The 18,024-nt window shown below is 48.9% G+C and overlaps 6 protein-coding genes across 6 annotated transcripts; 2 read left to right on the top strand and 4 right to left on the bottom strand.

Annotated features, from left to right (window-relative positions):
• Positions 1 to 5,240: 5,240 nt before the first annotated feature.
• Positions 5,241 to 9,329, top strand: Pmar_PMAR029571 (phosphatidylinositol-4-phosphate 5-kinase, putative; the record flags this gene model as incomplete). Its single annotated transcript, XM_002773531.1, has 20 exons — positions 5,241 to 5,307; positions 5,354 to 5,426; positions 5,473 to 5,567; positions 5,623 to 5,691; positions 5,893 to 5,967; positions 6,290 to 6,391; positions 6,438 to 6,511; positions 6,555 to 6,663; positions 6,723 to 6,786; positions 6,869 to 7,000; positions 7,044 to 7,130; positions 7,472 to 7,541; positions 7,584 to 7,647; positions 8,053 to 8,155; positions 8,206 to 8,257; positions 8,305 to 8,359; positions 8,573 to 8,656; positions 8,699 to 8,751; positions 9,016 to 9,107; positions 9,185 to 9,329. 20 exons carry the CDS (start codon positions 5,241 to 5,243, stop codon positions 9,327 to 9,329), a joined length of 1,665 nt encoding a protein of 554 aa, XP_002773577.1.
• A 614-nt stretch (positions 9,330 to 9,943) lies between these two features.
• On the bottom strand, positions 9,944 to 10,111 carry Pmar_PMAR029570 (hypothetical protein; the record flags this gene model as incomplete). Its single annotated transcript, XM_002773530.1, has 1 exon — positions 9,944 to 10,111. A coding segment is annotated over one exon (168 nt), but the record flags the coding sequence as incomplete, so codon positions are not given.
• A 2,256-nt stretch (positions 10,112 to 12,367) lies between these two features.
• Pmar_PMAR029569 (conserved hypothetical protein) lies at positions 12,368 to 13,335 on the bottom strand (the record flags this gene model as incomplete). Its single annotated transcript, XM_002773529.1, has 4 exons — positions 12,368 to 12,681; positions 12,729 to 12,995; positions 13,067 to 13,198; positions 13,245 to 13,335. 4 exons carry the CDS (start codon positions 13,333 to 13,335, stop codon positions 12,368 to 12,370), a joined length of 804 nt encoding a protein of 267 aa, XP_002773575.1.
• A 176-nt stretch (positions 13,336 to 13,511) lies between these two features.
• Positions 13,512 to 13,821, bottom strand: Pmar_PMAR029568 (hypothetical protein, conserved; the record flags this gene model as incomplete). The annotated part of the gene is made up of 3 exons (XM_002773528.1): positions 13,512 to 13,587; positions 13,637 to 13,697; positions 13,746 to 13,821. The coding sequence occupies 3 exons, from the start codon at positions 13,819 to 13,821 to the stop codon at positions 13,512 to 13,514; spliced, it is 213 nt and encodes a 70-aa protein (XP_002773574.1).
• A 135-nt stretch (positions 13,822 to 13,956) lies between these two features.
• Positions 13,957 to 15,586, bottom strand: Pmar_PMAR029567 (hypothetical protein; the record flags this gene model as incomplete). The annotated part of the gene is made up of 5 exons (XM_002773527.1): positions 13,957 to 14,736; positions 14,781 to 14,984; positions 15,035 to 15,335; positions 15,382 to 15,467; positions 15,527 to 15,586. 5 exons carry the CDS (start codon positions 15,584 to 15,586, stop codon positions 13,957 to 13,959), a joined length of 1,431 nt encoding a protein of 476 aa, XP_002773573.1.
• Positions 15,587 to 16,064: 478 nt separating this feature from the next.
• On the top strand, positions 16,065 to 16,616 carry Pmar_PMAR029566 (hypothetical protein; the record flags this gene model as incomplete). The annotated part of the gene is made up of 3 exons (XM_002773526.1): positions 16,065 to 16,237; positions 16,281 to 16,416; positions 16,470 to 16,616. 3 exons carry the CDS (start codon positions 16,065 to 16,067, stop codon positions 16,614 to 16,616), a joined length of 456 nt encoding a protein of 151 aa, XP_002773572.1.
• Between the last annotated feature and the right edge of the window lie 1,408 nt (positions 16,617 to 18,024).

Raw genomic sequence — 18,024 nt, 5'->3', positions numbered from 1 at the left:
ACACCGGATTTAAGAAGTATCGAATCAGGCGACAGATACAATACTAGATTCATACAACGTAGGCCTGCCATACCTAATATCACAGAGGTAGAGAGAATTGGACTCACAAGACACCAAACTGGGATCACATCTGACTTGCCAGGAGCAGAAAAGTGCAATAACACAGCAGTATTAGAGGTAAACTTGCGACAATCAGCCATCATAACCTCCACCTTCTCTCCTCTTGTATCATGTATGTAGTCAGAATGATCTCTCACCCAAGCTTCAGCTACGAAGGACCTTGCTGCCCCCGTATGCAAGAGAACTCGATGTTGCTGAGGTTTGGAATTAGAAGAACGATAGTGCACCATCATACCAGCTGTCAAGGGTGATACACGAGCCGCAGTTGAGGCCGAGGAGTGAGCAAGCCAGGTAACATCAGTCGCAGGAAGGAGAGAGTACGCATTGGTCGTAGAAGTACCCTCACCTCCTGGCTTACTCTCATGAGTCATAGGAGTGGCCTCCTTCTGCTGAGATTCTTGAGAAGGACTCGATAAGATCCTTCCTCTACACACTGCTGGTACATGATGTAATCCACCACACCGTTGACATGTGAGTTGCTTGTTCTTCGCAGCTAGTCGACAATTCTTCCCCACATGTCCTGTGCGACCACAGCATAAACACCGACATTCCAACATACCAGGTAACTGAGCTGGACATGATTTGGCCGCATGGCCTTTCTCGAAGCATCTTAGGCATCGAGCTTCCCTTCGTAGTCTATCAAAATCTATATAAGGCTTCACAGATTGGGATGGTAAGGCCAACATTTGAGTCATCTCTTCATCCTGCGGATAGGTATCCACAGTCTTTGCAATGTGAACCTCTGTCACTGGTGACCTCAGCAGCGTAGGCAACGTCTTCTCCACACTCTGAGTCTGCTGCTTATTGAGAGAACGACTCCGACTGAGGACCATCATACGAGCATGTTCATAAGCCACATTCTGTAACCGATAAGCCAGAATCCAGTCATTATACGGAGCCATTAGACTATTACATAAAAGGTCATATAACTGGTCATCAGTCACAACATCTCCTTGTAACCTCAGTCGACTAGCATATTGATCCACTGTATACGAATGATCAGAGACCAACTCCCCTGACTTCTGTTTTAAGCTGTTAAACTCAGCCCTAAGCTTGATGATGTCACCCGGATCGTAGTACTGATGTCGGAGTTGGAGCTTCAAGCTGTTGTATAGATCTTCAAATCGGCCTTGATTCAAATCGCAAGGTGGTAAGGCATCCCGAACTCTAGCACTCAATGAATATAGGAGCATATAGTAAGCCGTTGGAGTCGTGATACCGATAGCAAGTTGGCCCATAAGCCGTTCTGTAGACATAAAATGCTCCATGATAGAGGGCCCCTTCTCCGAAGGGTTCCAATGTGGGTGCTTAGCCGCTTCTAGTTCGGCCCTTGCCTCCTTCCGACATTCCCGCAGTATAGAGCTTCTTGGTCGGTGGTGCTGTTCTGTATGCTCATCAGAGTCAACCTCCTCTTCCTCTATCTTCTTAGAGTTGGGGGATTTCTTCTTAACCATCACCAGTTATAGTTCTCGGATGATTGTTGATCTATTCCAACCAGGGGTATTGAGATAACACAAGTATAGCCAAGATAGGGTAGGTGCAAGATAGGATAGGTCTCGTATCAAGTACACCGAAATAAGGAAATAACTTTGTGCCACAGCCAACGAACAAAATAGCTATTCTACTACTAAGAACAGCAAGACTTCAAGATCTCAAGAGATCAATAGGCACAGACAACAGCCAACCAAGTTTCGCTACGCCAGCAGGGCTCCACGGGGTAGGTGTCTTCGGGGTGCGCTTCAGAGGTACAGAAGGCGACCCTGCCGAGCTGGCAAGGGTCACCACTGACAACAACAGGCATGCCACCGAAGGGCCAGCGCCGACCACCACTAACATTGGACATGCTATGAGGGCTTCGAAGTTCTCTGAATGCCTCAGAGGGAGAATCAAAGACGGTATCATGCAGAGCAACAAGTTCGTCTAAGAATAGGATTGCTCTCAGTGTCGAACACGAGTCACGTTACACGAGAGTTGGTATACGTAAGCTACACGCAGCTACGGAAATGGCTTCAGAAACAAGAAGCATTCAAGCTTGGACTATGAAATGTCGTAGACTTGCAACAAGCTTTGATAGCAGAACGGCGGATACAAAGATATTCACCTAATCCTACACCCCTGACTGTATACCCATATTGAATTTGATCGAGCCCTCGCCTCACAGGTAGGTAGGCAGGTAAATGCCACAACCCTGGAAGCGTCATTTCCCCCACCCACTCTTTGGACCCGTCTCAAACCCATCTACTCTGCTTAAACGGAAACTGAGGACAAGTGATACACAAGTCACACCGGCGGAAGGCATCGGGTCATTAATAATGACTCATTATATTGATCATAACGATGTACACCAGGCCGCTGTCAGCTGCTACCTGCAAGTGGGAACAAGTAGGAGCGGCTGCATCAAGGGCTACATGAGCTCGCAGATTTAGACCAAATGACCCTTGATCTGCTCAAGTTGATGAGAGGCATATACGGAAGGCTTGACCCAAGCCGCTTGACCCATAAACGGTGATGAAATGGGATGACACTAACCTGGTTGAGGACCGGGCTTGAAAGTCAACAAGTCTCCGACTACCTGGGGAAAGTAAGAAAAAAGAAGGAAGTTTGATTCAAACTTCCGCTCGCATCCGTTATTGTGATTCAAACTGTTTGAATCACAATAACGGATGCAAGCGGGTATGAGTAGTAGAGCGCCTGAGGACGAGCACCAGCAGTCGGCAGCTACAGCAGCTATACTGGTGTTCTGGTGAGGCAGGTATCTGGGGGAATCTAACTGCCTCCACGGACATTTAGTTGAGAATGTTAGTTCAGCAAGCTTCAAATCTCAAGCTGCGCAATTTATGCAAATTGCATGTATTTTTACGCAATGGCGCCACTGGGCATTGAATCGCCGTCACTCAGTCACAATTTAAGGTTATACTTGATAGGGTTGCAGAAGGCATTAGAGCTAAAAGTGGGCCGAAGGCCCGCGTTTCCACTATAAAACAAACCCCCTACGGGCTTGCACGTGTTGGGACCGGAATGCGCACAGGTTTGGACCGCGTAGCCACGTGAGCGCAACTTTGTAATATAAACTCTACCTTTTAGGCATCCAATTCAAACTGCAAATTTTATCGGTATACGCGAAGTTAAAGTACGAACTCGGAAAGGCAAAATATTATTCGAGTTTCAAATTCGCCATATAACGTTGGAATTCGTCTTAAGGTCGATTGGAAGTTGAAGTTCGAGATAATCGAACTTTCGAAACTTCAAATTTCTCATAAAACATTCAATTACGAGTTTCGAATTTTCGACTTCGTCATAGAACTTTCAATGTTCGTTAATTGCACGACTGTTTATCGTAGGTCACTGCAAGTGGGCGTCCTCACTGATGTAAACCAGTATCACAACCGGGCAATGCCTTATTGGAAGGCTGCTATGGTAGGCAACGACTGTGCGCTAGTTAGGGATGTACAGCTACGGCTGCTGCTAGGCTTCCGATGGCTTCCTGTATACTTACACTCAGTCTCATCTCATACTTTCAAGCCGAACTGCGATTAAGAAATTGCGTACTCAATTTTTATCACCTGTAAATTAGAGGTAATTACAAGCTGTAGTGTATGTATAAATTGCTCCATCTGATTCTGTTTTATCCACAGCTCTTTGGGAATCTGCAGGGAGCCGAGGTAAGATATCGAGCCACGTCAAAGCTTTTGTCAAGGAATCAAATTTTACCGAGCAACTGTCGAAGTCTGTGAATTGAACGGTTGGATATGCATTACTCGTGAAGGTCTTTCTAATGGTGTATGATAGGTCTCCTATTTCATTGGCTATGGAAAGTTATGGCGGTTGTATACATACAGTTACTGTCACTATTTTATACATATATATTTATATGGTAATTCTTTATTCACTATATTCTTTCCTTCTACTCACAATTTTCATTATCAGTTATATATGTCTGTTGATAATTCCAACCTGCCACCTCACGATTAGTGAGATACGGAGGTGCCTTATGGAGAAGTTCGGTGTTCATCATTGGTGACTCGATCGTCTAGGATTACATCACAGATCCAGGCTGCAGTGGGGAAGCATCTGCACATGGTCAACTACATGTGTTGGTGACAATATGAAAAACTTGAGTAAATTTTTGGGAATTCTTGTTGATTTCTGATCACTTCTAATCGAATATATCAAGTTGAATAATTAGTGAGGAAACTCCGTTGCTCAGCCGAGGAAGGCGAGTATATATTCCAACACTGGCAGGTTGTTGACCTACGCGTCTTCCATACATTTGCTGTGGTTTCGTCGGCAGGCACAGCGTGATGAGGTCTGCCGAGCCGGCTGGCACTTGAGATTACATTGTAGTGGCATTACCTGATGGTGGCGCTACTGCGATGCTCTCGAGGGGTGCTCGATTATACATGTGGACACTGTATACGTGTTACACTAGCTGCCATTCCTTCGGGCAGTACATTGCCGTTGTTTTCTCAATCTTCCATGCAATCGCTTGAGTTCAGTTTAGTGCTACGTGACCATAGTTTTCTCTAAGGTTGGTTTAATATTCGTTTGATGTTTGCAAGATGTGCCTCTGGAACCTCAACCGATGGTAATACCATCAATTGATGGATAAATTTCAATTCTGACCAACCACAGTAAAATGCATCTCGCTGTATGGTCCGACAACCATCTTGAGAAGTGAACTTGTGGGATAATTTCCAACGGTTATAATGCATACTAAGACAGTACGGGTGTCGGTAAATCTTCATTCGTCGTTCTCGTTACCAGCGAGTACCGATAACATGATACTTGTTTGGATCCAGTTCTCGTGTCGGACACATCCTTATTGGCTTATTGATTTTCAAATGTACCATGTTCACGTTAGGATGCACAGTAGCCATTGATATACGAATAGGGAGGGAGGATATTCCCAATATGCTCTAGCAATTTCGTTCGGAATATTCTGGAATGTCGAATTGAATCTCTACCACTTTATCGTGGACCTTGTGATGAAGATAATGATAAAATGGAGGGGAAACTGCTGCGTGTAAGGCATGTAAGCGTTGATCACAGGTGGTGACGGTGTTCTCCACGGTCGGAGTGGTGATGTATTCCGAGACGCCTTGGAGGTCGGCCACTTCGCAATGTGGCTTCGGAAGACTAGAGAGGCTGATGCTGTTGGGAGTATCTTATCTATAGGCAACCTCATGGGTAGTAGCCTCTAATGTGTATAGCGATACATACTGCTCTGTTTCAGAGAAGGTACTTGCGCTTGATGGTGTGTCGTCGTCGTCAGAGGTAGGCTTTAGTGCAGCCACCAAAGAGGAGATGTAAGGCGTCTTACTGGCACCACGCTTATGACGCACGTTCGCCTAGGCTCCATGAGGTCCGCTATGGATGCGCTAGTGCTGGTATCATTGATGCCGCCGATACCAAACCTTCGGTTACAACAATGAAAACAGCAATTTGGAGTAAGCGGGAAGGAGTCAGTGGGGAAGTGTGTACTGTAGTCTTTTCTAATGGTAGGCAAGATCGAGTCGCTGTGGCGGGAATTTGAAGCTGATGGAGGCAGGAATTTTGTGGCGAGTGACGATGGTAAGCCTCCTTCTCACGGTCGTTTACGGCACTTCCTGCAATGATGGGCGTATTTTTCGCACCCTTATTCGGAAATTTGATCTTTCACGTTAACTAGGTAGCAACTCCAACAACGCTTAGATACTGTGATGGACAATCAATGTTAGTCGAATGTACTAGCGAATGATAAATTCACACGCCAGAACGGTTCAAATATTTTAGGCAAGTCGCATTTACCTCACCATGTTGCCCTGGCATTCACCTTCGGTCAGCGTGAAATACTCTATTTTCGAGCTGGTGAGGAAAAATAGACTTCTTAACGAGGAAGTAATTTCCGTCTTATACTATATAATATATCGCATGATGTTGTATTATAGGGAATAACATTTCAAGTTTATTATTTCCTATCTATTCACTTGACGTGGATGTTGACGTTGTGACCGACCGTGTTGGAATATATGTTTGCTTTCCTTATACGAATTCGGGTAGGAGTGTACAGAAACCAATAAAATTTTCCCGGAAAATTTCCTCAAAATCTTCATGTTGTCACCAACACATGTAGTGCATATTCTTCCACACTATTCATAGAAAGGCAGTGGAGTAGTTCTCTCGGGATCAGTATCGACACAAGCGTCGGAGTCCGACCTACCCAGTGAGGAGGTCCGAGCCAACATCAGCAATTCACCCATGACACATAAGAGTCGACCTAAGCATCTAAGAGGTATGTTGCTCTCCACGGGATCCGTCTCTATCGAGATTGTGTCAAGGTGCTAAGTTGGTTGGTATCGACTCGGCTAACTATGCTCTTGCATATGCTATGATGGTTGGCATTGAGGCTACGGTGAGAGGCCTCCTGCTTTAATGGGCTCCATGAGGAACCTTAGATACGGGCAGGGGAGCAATTGAATCCTCAATGGCCGTCTATAGAGACCAGTCACCCGGTGGAAGGGTCGGACCTAATGCCTATCGATAACGTGGCTGCTGCAGTTAGACGTAGGCGAGGGAATGGTTACGTCTGCTCTGTATCTTTCTTTGGGGTGTCTTTCTTTCAGGTAGCTATTTGTTACCACCAAGTGGCTCCCGCTTATCCCCTCCTCACATAAGTAAACCCAACAGGTTAGTCTTCGAAGAGGCAGCACCGGAAATTTTCCAGTAGTCTTCCGCTGGCGCCGCAGTCTCGCTGACAGTAGTTTCTGAGGTACATTCGGCGTCGATGCTGTATCACGGATGAGGAGTACCTGTCTAGTCTCTGCCAAAGAGGCTTTTCCCTCATCGAATTCACGACCAACAGCAAGTCCGGAGAATTCTTCTTCTTCAGCCATGATGGGAAGTAAGAGCCTCTCTGTAGTAGCTGCAGCTGTAGCATAGCTTAGGTTCATGTTGAAGACGATATCGGACGAGGAGGCTGAGGCCTTGTTGGTGATGCTGAGGGACTATGCTCACCATGTGACCTCCCATAGGTGGGTTGGGAGCAAGCAACATATCCCAGTATTGAGACATTTCGGGGTAGCGAACTAGATGGACTCGGACGTTTGCAAGGCTCCAGGGTATCAGCCGCTGGTCATTATCGTACCAGCATTACGTCAGACAGTACGATTGAGTGTAGGGATCATCCTAATCGTTGGCTCGCCTTTACCATATGGGCTAGTTTTGAAGTCGGTGATGGATACTGACAATGATATCACGTTGAATCGCCATCATCGACCGACTGTGTGACAGGACTTGGATTAGTTCTACTCCAACGGAGCCATTTGATATAACAGTATATCCTGCCATCCATCCCATCGCTGTTGGCATTCAGGTCTCTCCTCACTCGTATGCTGGGACTCTATCGGCTGCATATAGGAGATCGCTATAAGCGTTGGTTCTTCGTAAGTGCAATGGCACCCTTCTCTAATCGAGACTGATCGTAGGTGTCCACCTCAGTATTCGACACCGGGTCCTTGGGGCTGCATGCTCAATATGACCTAAAAGGAAGTAGGTCAATCCTGCAGGGGAGGTTTTCGTAGCTACACTCGACGTAGTTGAATATATATGTGATAAAATATATACATGCTCAACTGCATGTGTTGGTGGCATTAGAGGAGTTCTAAGGAAGTTTCCTGAGGGAATGCTCATTCCTGTTCCTCTGCATTTTGACCAGAACTCGTATGTGAACTTCCATAATTAGTGAGCTCAGCCGAGGGAAACGAACATATATTCCAACACGGTAGCATACTAGTGCCATCAACACTTGTTGCGGGCTGCTTTTTGTGGGCTTTTTTGAATCATCCTGAGAGCTCAGCTTGATAAACCCTACTGTCGACGGACCCAATGCTGTTCTTGTTGTTGCGAGCCTTAGAGGTTGAAGTTATCTATGTGGAGTAATGTCGTGGCATACAGGCACGTCGAAAAACCGCAAAGCTGGGGATACTGAGACTGTTAAGAAGGACCTGAACTGGAGTCAGGCTGGCAATAAGATACATGTCCCCGATAAATGCAAAGAGTAATTTTGTATCGTAACTAGGGCGGAGCGAAGCACTACAATGTTTTCAGTATTTTAATATCGACGCATAAGGCTGATGTGGAGTTCTTGGCACGACATGGGGTGAGCCTGAGGGCTAGCCATTAGCATGCGTTCAACGGTGGGCTTAGGTGACGGACTACTCAGTGCTTGTTGGTGTACATGATACGGAGAGCAGTGATGCCGGTGTGCATACTAAGGGTGTGAGGCTGTTGAGGAGGACGGCCTTAACAAAGTTGCTGCCGATGATACGATTGGTGGGACTTAGTCGTATCACTCAATCTGAGGCTATCGGATTTAATGAGATACTTTCTTGACGTTTTCTAGTGAGTAGTGAGAACTGGAAAGAGGTTGCTGTATCAGGTGAATGTATCGAATAGTCGGTCTTCTTCTGTGAAGGCCCTGTCATCATCGACGTGGCAAAGTCTGCGATCCAACTTGACCATATCCTCGACTATAAGGCAGCACGTTGGCAACGGATGGGTAGGTTGTTACCTGCTTTGCCTCCATCGCAATCACTGTTAGGAATGGCGAGGCGTTCACGGGCCCATCTCTTCGACGCTCCCGTCGCTCCAGAGGTAACTTCCTGGGGGACGCCGATCAATAGTCACCATCTCGCTTGAATGTACCGTCTAGGCAATGGCGCACATGGCCGACCACATGTGTTAGTGGCAAATTGTGAGAAAATTTCGTTGGTTTCCATACAATTCTACTCGAATTCGTATGTTAACTCATATAATTAACGAAAAAACTCCTAAGCTCAGCTGAGGGAAGCGAACATAAGTTCTAACACTGTATACTGGTGTTTGGGAAGGCATGTATTGGTCTTGCGGTGTTGATAGATACAAGTACTTTATTGGCATCATCGACTACCTCGTCCCATGGGGTCTGAGAAAGCGTGCCGAACGGGTGGTGAACGCCTGTCTATGCCAAGGTCAAAGCAGTAGTTGTCAGTCCCCTTTAGTGTAACATTATAGTGAAGGAGAAGAGTTTATATGGTTTTTCTATCAGATATGCAGCAAGGCAACACAGGTTCTTCGCCGATAAGGTGATTGGTCCCCATGATGGACTCCCTATTGCAGCTCCTGATGACGAGCCCTCGATTGAGAAGATAGAGGATGCCGAAGTGAATGATGGCCAAGGAGATCGAGTTTAGTCCTTTTATAAGTTGCCTGTAGTTTCTATCGTACGGTATTCTGAAATCATGAATACGCCGCTCATGCCGTTGTTGTGTATGTCATGGTCTCGAGTTATCGACAGTTCGGGGAGCGCATACACTATTTGATAGGAAACCGGAATCTCGACGCTGATGACTGATGTACCGCTCATCGTGTGCAGCATACCATTTCGTGGCTTGAATAGATCTATGGCGTTCCTCAATCATGTGTTGAAGAGTGTTCATAGCTCAACAGAGATAGACTCTCGTGGACAAGTGGGTTTGAAACCCTACACACCGGTCATCTCATCGGAGGGCCCAGCTAGCATGGCTACCGTCCAGATAGGGTTCGGAGGCCCTTGGCCCTTCTATGCTAAGGATGGCGAAGACCTGAACACACATCATGGACCATGGCAAGCTCACAGTAAGGGCGACCTCGAGAGCTAAGATCGGATGCTTGGAAATGTCCTCCGGTCTACAACTGGGATAGAGCAGGCTTCCTGTTAGAGCCCGATCCCCATACGGTGCACGCTACAAATGCTGCTGCTATGATTAAAGAAATGCGGCATATGGCGAAGTCAGTCGCAGACGCAACACGGGCTGATGGGACTCACGCCGAGCATTTGTGGCAGAGCCCTGAACCGAAAAAGTAAAGAGCTCAGTGGAGTATTTGAAAGGCATTGTGCGGTTGGCCAGATGCATCCCATGGCATCTCAACCTAGACATGCTCCGATTCAGACAAGCTGTAGAGAGAGCTGAAGAGGTTGAGAACGTGTGAGTCTCTATGGGTGGTCTTCATCATCCACCAATCCTGGTGGTGTGATTTGTTGCTATTCAGTCTAAGCCACGACTTCCACGTACTCCCAGACGATGCAGGACTGCTACCACGGCTCGATCTGGAGGCTGTTAGTGCTCATCCGGCGAGGTTCGATGATGTCCACGGTCATGTTAAGCCGGCGGAACTTCAAAGTATACGCCATTTTCGAGATCATGTCAACAAGGTTGGACGAGGAAGAAGACGCCTTGGGAGTAGGCCTAGTCGGTGGTGACAGGTTTGGGAACAACTACGATCCGATAAGACGCTCGAAGGTCTCGACAAGAGGACAGACGATGCGATTATGAGACCATTCACAGAGATGAAGCAAGCTGCTGATAGCCTGTATATGCATGCTAGGAAGTGTCTATTCCCACCGCATAGACTACCCGATGCATTCAGCTCTAACATGCACAATCTTGTGTCGCCAGCTTTCCTATGCCAACTATCGCTAGTGTTGGTCCACGAGGGTGGTATGTACTGTTACAGTACTACTGTATGTAACGGGCTCAAACCGGAAAGCAGCCGTATGCGCTGGTATTGGGCTAACTTGGCACTGTCTTTTAATAGTCCCACCGGACACAATGAGGATTCCTCATGTCGCCGTATTTTGCGGCGTATAGACCATCCGGCGAATCTAGGTTGTTTTCAGAGCATTTGAATGCTATCTGGGGTACTTCAAATCGGCTGTCGAATGATAATATAGCCTCCTATTTTTAGTTGATATTGCATCACCATGACCAGTTTTGTGGATAGATTATTTCTCTCCCCAGAGGAGCTATGTATAGTTACCGAGATTTCGGCCATCACTAATCCGACTGTGGTTCCGATTTCCCCCGGCGTTATTTGTCGAGCAGCCGAGACACTCCAACAAGTAGAGGATCCCCTACTACAGAGCTATGCGGTTAGACTTCTCACTGAGCCCTTCCTGGATGCTCAGGACAGCTGGCGAGGGGTCATTGGTGTCTGTTCGGTCTTAATCTACTTGGCGCATCTTCGCATTCACTTGAACTGGCTGAGCACCATAGTGAAGCTCTGCGGGGAAATAAGCGAACATTTCGAGCATGAGGACGCTAGAGTCGCTTCCCTGGTCCGACGGGAGGCTACTAATGCTGTCAATGAATACGATAGTGAGTGGAACGGTACACAGACAGAAGCACTCGTGGTGGAAGGAAAGCGGCAGAGTATAAGCATACCAACTTGGGAGGAGCTGAGTGCTGAAGACGATGCTCTAGTTGATGAGGTAACCAACAGTATATCCCTTTTGACGTGTTATGTACAGCGAGGATTGAGAATAGTTCTCTCTTAGATCCAGCTCGACATCCCCTCAAGCCCAGCGTCTACTGCGTCCATCCCCGACAGTGACGACTCTTTCCAGACGACCACCAAACCAGTACCACCCCGGATACATCATCGACCCAGCTTGCTTTGGCAGTGGTGCTGTTGTCTGGCTTTGTGTCTGAGGTGCTGCCCTAGGCGATGCCGACGCTTACTCGGGTACGTCATCGTGTCAGGACTCAACGAGTATCGCTATCCCGTTTCAGGCTGCCGGGAAATGACTGGAGAACTCTCCCCACGGAGTGACAGAAAAGCGGTATGAATCTTTTATAAGTGAAGCTCTGTAAATTTGCTCGTGTGTTATGGGCGTTTATGACTCTTCTGGTGTTGTTGCCTTTATGAGTGGTGAGTGCCGTTCCTACGAATTCAAGCGACATGCTAGAAACTATGCACAAGTGATATAGGAATGGAATAAAAGACGAAAGTCATTGTAGAATACCTACGAGACATATCAATTAGCATGAATGAAGGCCCGTAGCGGCTCTTTCTACGCCTTTCCTTCGACGTTTACCATAACAGGGCACCGACATGTTGACATGCCCGAGACCGCCGACTCGGCGGTCTCGAGTGTGATGTGAACGTTGCTTCTGCTCCCCACGGGCTCATATTTGCGTCCATTGTTGAAAGCCGCCGAACCATCACACAGTACCCGCTGGATGGTTGGACTGTTCACCAAAGAGCTTATCGCGGTATCCCCGTTCGATTGAATTTCCTCATTCCTCCATCCATAGGCCCTGACGAACACAGCCGGGAAATGATGAGTTGACCATGCCATCCCATGACTCCATTACTCAACGACCACTGATCAACTTGATGATAGTGCACAATCGAGACGATGATTGATAAATGAAACATGAACTGTAGTATACTAGAACTCGGGTTGTCATCATCGACATTGAGGGCCACTAAGTGCTTCCTGAAGCTTCTCCTTCCACACCTTCCCTTTCGTTCCAACAGGGTCAGCCATGGCGTTAGCTGGGCTAGTTGATGGCAGCTTCAGTATCACCGGCAGATCTACTGTTTGGGCGGCGCCTCGAGCCTGAGCAGCAAGAGGTAGAGGCGTCGGCTGTAGACCTGTACTGACTTCCAGCCGGGCAGCCAGGTCATACTTCAACATGCAATCATAAGACGCACTGCCGTTGCAGAGGATGTACCCGATCGTCGGATGCTCGACCAGCAGGCCAGCAATGTCCGTGTACTCTGCATAGACTACTGTTGGTGGTTGCATCGATGAGGCCCCTTCTCACCTTCACAGTGCAAAGTGGCATCAGAGCTCTTATAGCGCGTAAACACATCACAGATGTTCCATAAGGCGATACCTCGAGAGCGCAGGACTGAACACCGTGCCTCGAAGTCAAGCATGGGAAATGTAGGGTCATCCATTGCGTAGGCCATAACAGCCCAAAAGTGATTCCGGGGGTTGCCATAGAACTGTCCCTTCTCGAGAGACATCTCGCAGGGTGCCGAGCCCAGTATCAACACTCTTGGGGAGTCGCCAACGCTTGGGGGGAATCCTGATGACCATAGATTTAGTAGCTACTAATCGATGCAGTGCTGCTGACGGACAGTCATAAAGTCAACTCACCTCGATGTCGCTGCAATGCCTCTTTATTCGACATCCTCCTCTTAGTAGCCGATCGAGGCCTTTCCTTAGGGCTCCCCGACTCAGCCTTTACCTTTCTGATGGACCTCCTCGCTGGTGTTATTGCATGTGCATCTGCAACTAGTACTACCAGAGCTTACAGACCAACAAGCACCGTCACCTCGGAGGACCGTTTGGTGCCCTTCATCGAAAGCGAAACCCGCTAAGATATCAAGTACGTTCTCTTTACCATTAAGGGGCTCATCAGCCATCGAGGGACTCTACTCTGTGTGAGATAAGCAACATGAAATGTTACGGCTTAGTTCTGTTGTCAAGTCGCGAGGTCTCTCCTCCCACTCCCCCCTCCACTAACTCTAAACGCAATGTCTATCATATATGATGGTAAGATACTGGTACGTCGTGATGGGCCTAGTAGTAGTAGTGGCACTTAGAACTCCGGCTTGGGCTGCTGCGTCAAGAGGACACCAAAGCGCTTCTTGATGGTCACACGCTCGGCCGAGTACCTACCACAACCCCAATGCGGCCCCACAGGGACACTCCTAAAACATCTACTTGTCATCAGGGCTGAACCTCGCGGGATGAGCACTGAAGGTGGGCTGCTCGCTATCCGAACCTGACCACCCAAGACGTCAACAGGTGCTCCTGGCAGGTAGGGCCTTACCATCGTTGGCCGGCACTGACTGCTTCAACGTATACACACGCTTGCCATTGTTGTCGAGGTAGAAACGGAGCAGCATGGCGACGGAGAGATGAACAACAACTATTACGAGAGGAGGGATTGCTGTGAGAGTAGCCACAAAAGAAGACGCAAAGCTAGAGAGGTACATGGGAAACAAATATTCCAAATGTGCTATCGAATTGAGTTATCAATATTATAGTAGTACTGGCCGTAGGCTAGCAGCAATGAAGTCCACCATGAAGGTGATGGGATAGCGCACTCCAGAGCCAAGACTATCCCGCTTAGAAGAAGGCTTCCGAGAACGGAACAATGAGCTGGTCGTGAAGCCCCCACAGTGGCCACCAGTCTCGGTCACTGCTGTCACTAGATGCTCTCGGCCCTTTACAGCGAGTTGTAGCAGGTCAACATCCGAATCGAAGTCTATAGTGGGATCGTCCCGGGAGAAGTACAGACACACAGGGATGGTGAGGGATGATATACTGTCGTAGGGCTTGAAGGGTCCGACAGACGGGCCCGTCAGTGGCAACATGGCAGTCTCGAATTCCAGGAGGGTCTCCGCTTTCATCGCTGCTTGGCACTGTTCTAGATCAGAGTCACCAGCAGCACAGCATTGCCGAAGTTGGACTTTACAGCGAGCTAAGAAGTCTCGCTTAGCACTACTAGAGTCGGCGGCCCACTTCTCTGGTTTTAACGGTACGTGACCGAAGGCACAGGCTCCAATACCAGCAGCAGCCACCGAACAAGTGCCAGCACTACCGTGGTCATCAGGACCACCCTCAGCGGCCTGTTGGTCAGGAGTCGAGGAGGACCGAGGGGTAAAGTGTGCCAAGTAATCTAGGGCATGCAGGCCTCCAGCAGAGAAGGCAATGAGGCCCTTAGGTAGAGACACTGATGTCGAGGCTGACCCCGTTGGCCGAGGCGTTACTGCTGGGGATGAGCGTGGGTCTGAGGACCCCGGGGGTGGTGTGGCGGTCTAACAGACAACAGTATAAGGGAAAGGGGTCGGACATGACGTACCTGCTGTTGCTGCTGTTGCAGTTGATCCCAATTCTTAAGTCGCCTGTCGATGGCATCCATTGCCTCAGCCACCTCCCTTCTGAATGATGGACGCAGTACACTGGCACATGGCGTGAGGCTACCATCACCACCCTTGGCGGGCAAGGGGGCGACAGTACCCCCGGCACCAGGTAGGTTCACTACTACACAGGCGAAGCCCAGGGACTGCAGGGGATAGAGACTATCATTCAAGCTGGACAGGGCCGATCCTTTACTTGGGCGTATTGGATGGTCTCTATTATGCAACCATTGACCAGAGCTCCGCCAATGCCGTGGTTGAGGATGATAAGCAGGGCGAAGCAATCCTGTGGGCGGAAGCCGGTCCCTTGAGGGGCCCTTTGGTCCCCAATCGGTAACCAGTCGAGTGACACTGTGCGACCAGTAGAGACCTGAGTAGGGTTGATGAAGGGGGCTCCAACGGGGGGGGTGGTTACCTGTATGAACTCACGTGTGTATTGGCAGGCACCGGGTAGAGGAGGGGCCGGCGGGGTATGTTCATCGACATTACCAAGGAGCCTGCGAGGAGGTGCCCGGGGCTGCCTTGGGGCTTTTGGGGGCTTACCAAGTGCCAGCTAAGGTCTGTAGTGTTCCGCTACCAAAACACCAGAGGGCGGGGGAGTACGACGTAGTTGCAGCGGGACACAGTTCCTAAGAAGGACGAGATCGGACCTAATTCGTATCTTGTCAAGATGAACCTATGATACTACCAAGATTCGAGTCGACCTCGTTCCCGAGAAATAGACGTAGGGCCGCTGATGCAACACCATGAAGTAGTGAAGGGTCCAGATGAGGAGGGCAGCCCCAAGGAGCATCCCTCGAGGGCCCAGGACCGTATACAAGTACTCTAGGCTCCCTCCAGCATCCAGTATTGGGTCACCTGTCATGAGGGTATGCCAAAGGCATCTGAATTGAAAGATACGAATCAGGTCCGGAAAGAAGATATTTGATCGATTTGGTTTCACCTCCACCAATACATCACTTATTGTAAGTAATAATAGGTCCTCTATCATCACTTATTGAAATTAAGTCCCCTACACCTCGGCGAGGACGGTTCTCAAGCGTCTGCCTTACTGTAGGCCCAATTCCAAACCATAGTTGGAGCTGACTACAGTCAAGTGTGACACTATCAAGTACGAATAGAAAAAGACGGAGCGAAGCGATTCAAAAGTGACAATTTTGGTGGCGGAGCGAAGCGATAATTTCCTGGAAATTATCTCGTCAACGCATTTCTTTTTTTTTTCTGGAATGGTTGCAGCCCTGGCTAGACTTGCTGAACGTCATGGAGGTAGTCCCGGTAAAATGATAGGCCTCGTGCACTACGGCCTTAATAAGCTACCGAAGGAGCCGACCTCGCAAGCGGATGCCGCTGAGGTCCTCACTGAGTTCCAGAGATTGGTCAATCGCAGGGGTTGGGATTGGTACCTCTGCACGTCTTCCTATCCTTAATAGCGTGAGTATCAGGTTCCGAGAGGCACAGCTGACCCCTCGTAACATTACTACGATGCTTTGGTGTGCCCAGAAGGTCAATGATAGAGCTCTCGGGGGCTGGTGGGAACGGGAGATACCCCAGGTCGTGGCTGCTGGGGTGCTCGACTTGGTAGGGGAGGAGGATCGGGAGCTACCCCAGAGAGTATCTTGTGGTATTTTCAGAGTACCTTCAACGTATTCGACTTGGTCAATTTATCGTATACCCTAGTTGCCTGTGACACGGAGGCATCTACTGAGGCCATCAGACTAGCCCTTACCAGGCTTCGAAGCTTCGACTCGGATCTATTGCGGGAAGAGCTCCTCGAGTAGAAGAGTACCTAGAGGGGTATGGTAGCCATGGGTAGTCTTAGGATACCTCCCCACAACCTAGGGCTGCTGCTATGGGCCACAGCTCGCCGCCAACTATGGAGCGGCCCTTCACTTCAATTCGAATGCTTCATTGCTCAGGTGTGCTGGACTCTTCGGGTATGAGGTTTTTACGCTTTTTCCATCAGTTAATCACTGAAGAGTCTACTGCTGTCCTCAGCCATTTCTCGACACAGAATTTGTCCAATACCCTCTGGTCCTTGGCTCGAATACCCACAGAGGCCTACGATGTCAGTTGGCGAGGGCCAGTCTTGGAGAGGCTCTCCGAGAGGGGATTGCAGAGTAAGAGGAGGGTCCGTAGTGGAGGCGAGAAGGGTCGAAGTACTAGTATTCCTATTCTAGCCGTCTCAGTTCACGCGAAAATGATCCCGTGTGTGTTACCATCACTTTCCCGTCTTTGGCCCTTCTTAGTCATCGATAGTGCCTCTCCCCAACACCTTTCGACCATGCTATGGTCGCTGGCCAACGTAGTGCCTTTGCCTGGTCCCCGCTCCCGAGACCTCGCAGAGGCTCTCGGCTCCCGAGCTCATCTAGCCCTCCATAAGGGCGTTGATGTGGGGCTCGCCAATGGCCTTTGGGGATGCTCAGTGGGTCTTCTTCCGAAAATTTCAGCTGTGCGCAGACCCCCCATCCCTCAGGTGTTAGCTGCCAATGGTATGGTATCTTTGGCTGCGTGTCACCATGCATGGGCTGATAGTAAATTCTTGTTGAAGAGGATAACTACATTAAGTTCTTCCTGCATTGGTACACTAGCTAGAGCCCTCAATGCGATAGGCTGTAGGTGGCCTCCTTAGTGTCGCTCTAATGAGCTGCGTCGATCTCAGTATGTCCACCACCTGCCAATACCCTGCTATGGTCAGCAATGCTCGATCGAGCTAAGGTCCTCGCTGATTGTTACGATGAAATGGTCAAGGAACCCGCGGACATGATAAAAGTGGTGTAGGTATGGCGAAGATGGTAAGTAGCTTACGGTCTAGCTGGAGGTACTTCGCCTCGCACTCATCACCAGTCGATGCGGCTGATGTCCTCGAGAGCTTCGCCCTCGGCTGGGGCCCTCGAGCATCCGTGGATATGCAACGGTTTACGAAACAGAACCTGGTTCGATTAGCGGTGGGCATGGCCGGGCTGCAGGCCAATGATGAAGCTCTTCAGTTGGCGCCGAGACGGTAGCATGTTTCAGGCAATGTTTCTCATCATTTTTGGAGCCTAGAGTTTCTTCGTATACCGTACTTCTCCCAAATCGTTGCCAGTATTCGTTTGTATGGTGATTATCGCCTCTGCATCCAGCAGCGGTTGAAGAGCTATTGCTTGACTGACGAGATATCCCATCTGTGTCGCTTCTTTGACCCTA

This window comes from Perkinsus marinus (assembly GCF_000006405.1).
Source record: "Perkinsus marinus ATCC 50983 genomic scaffold scf_1104296958776, whole genome shotgun sequence".
In the NCBI taxonomy this organism is placed as follows: Eukaryota; Perkinsozoa; order Perkinsida; family Perkinsidae; genus Perkinsus; species Perkinsus marinus.
Note: the sequence above shows the minus strand (reverse complement) of the source record. Positions and strands in the feature narration are given on the sequence as shown.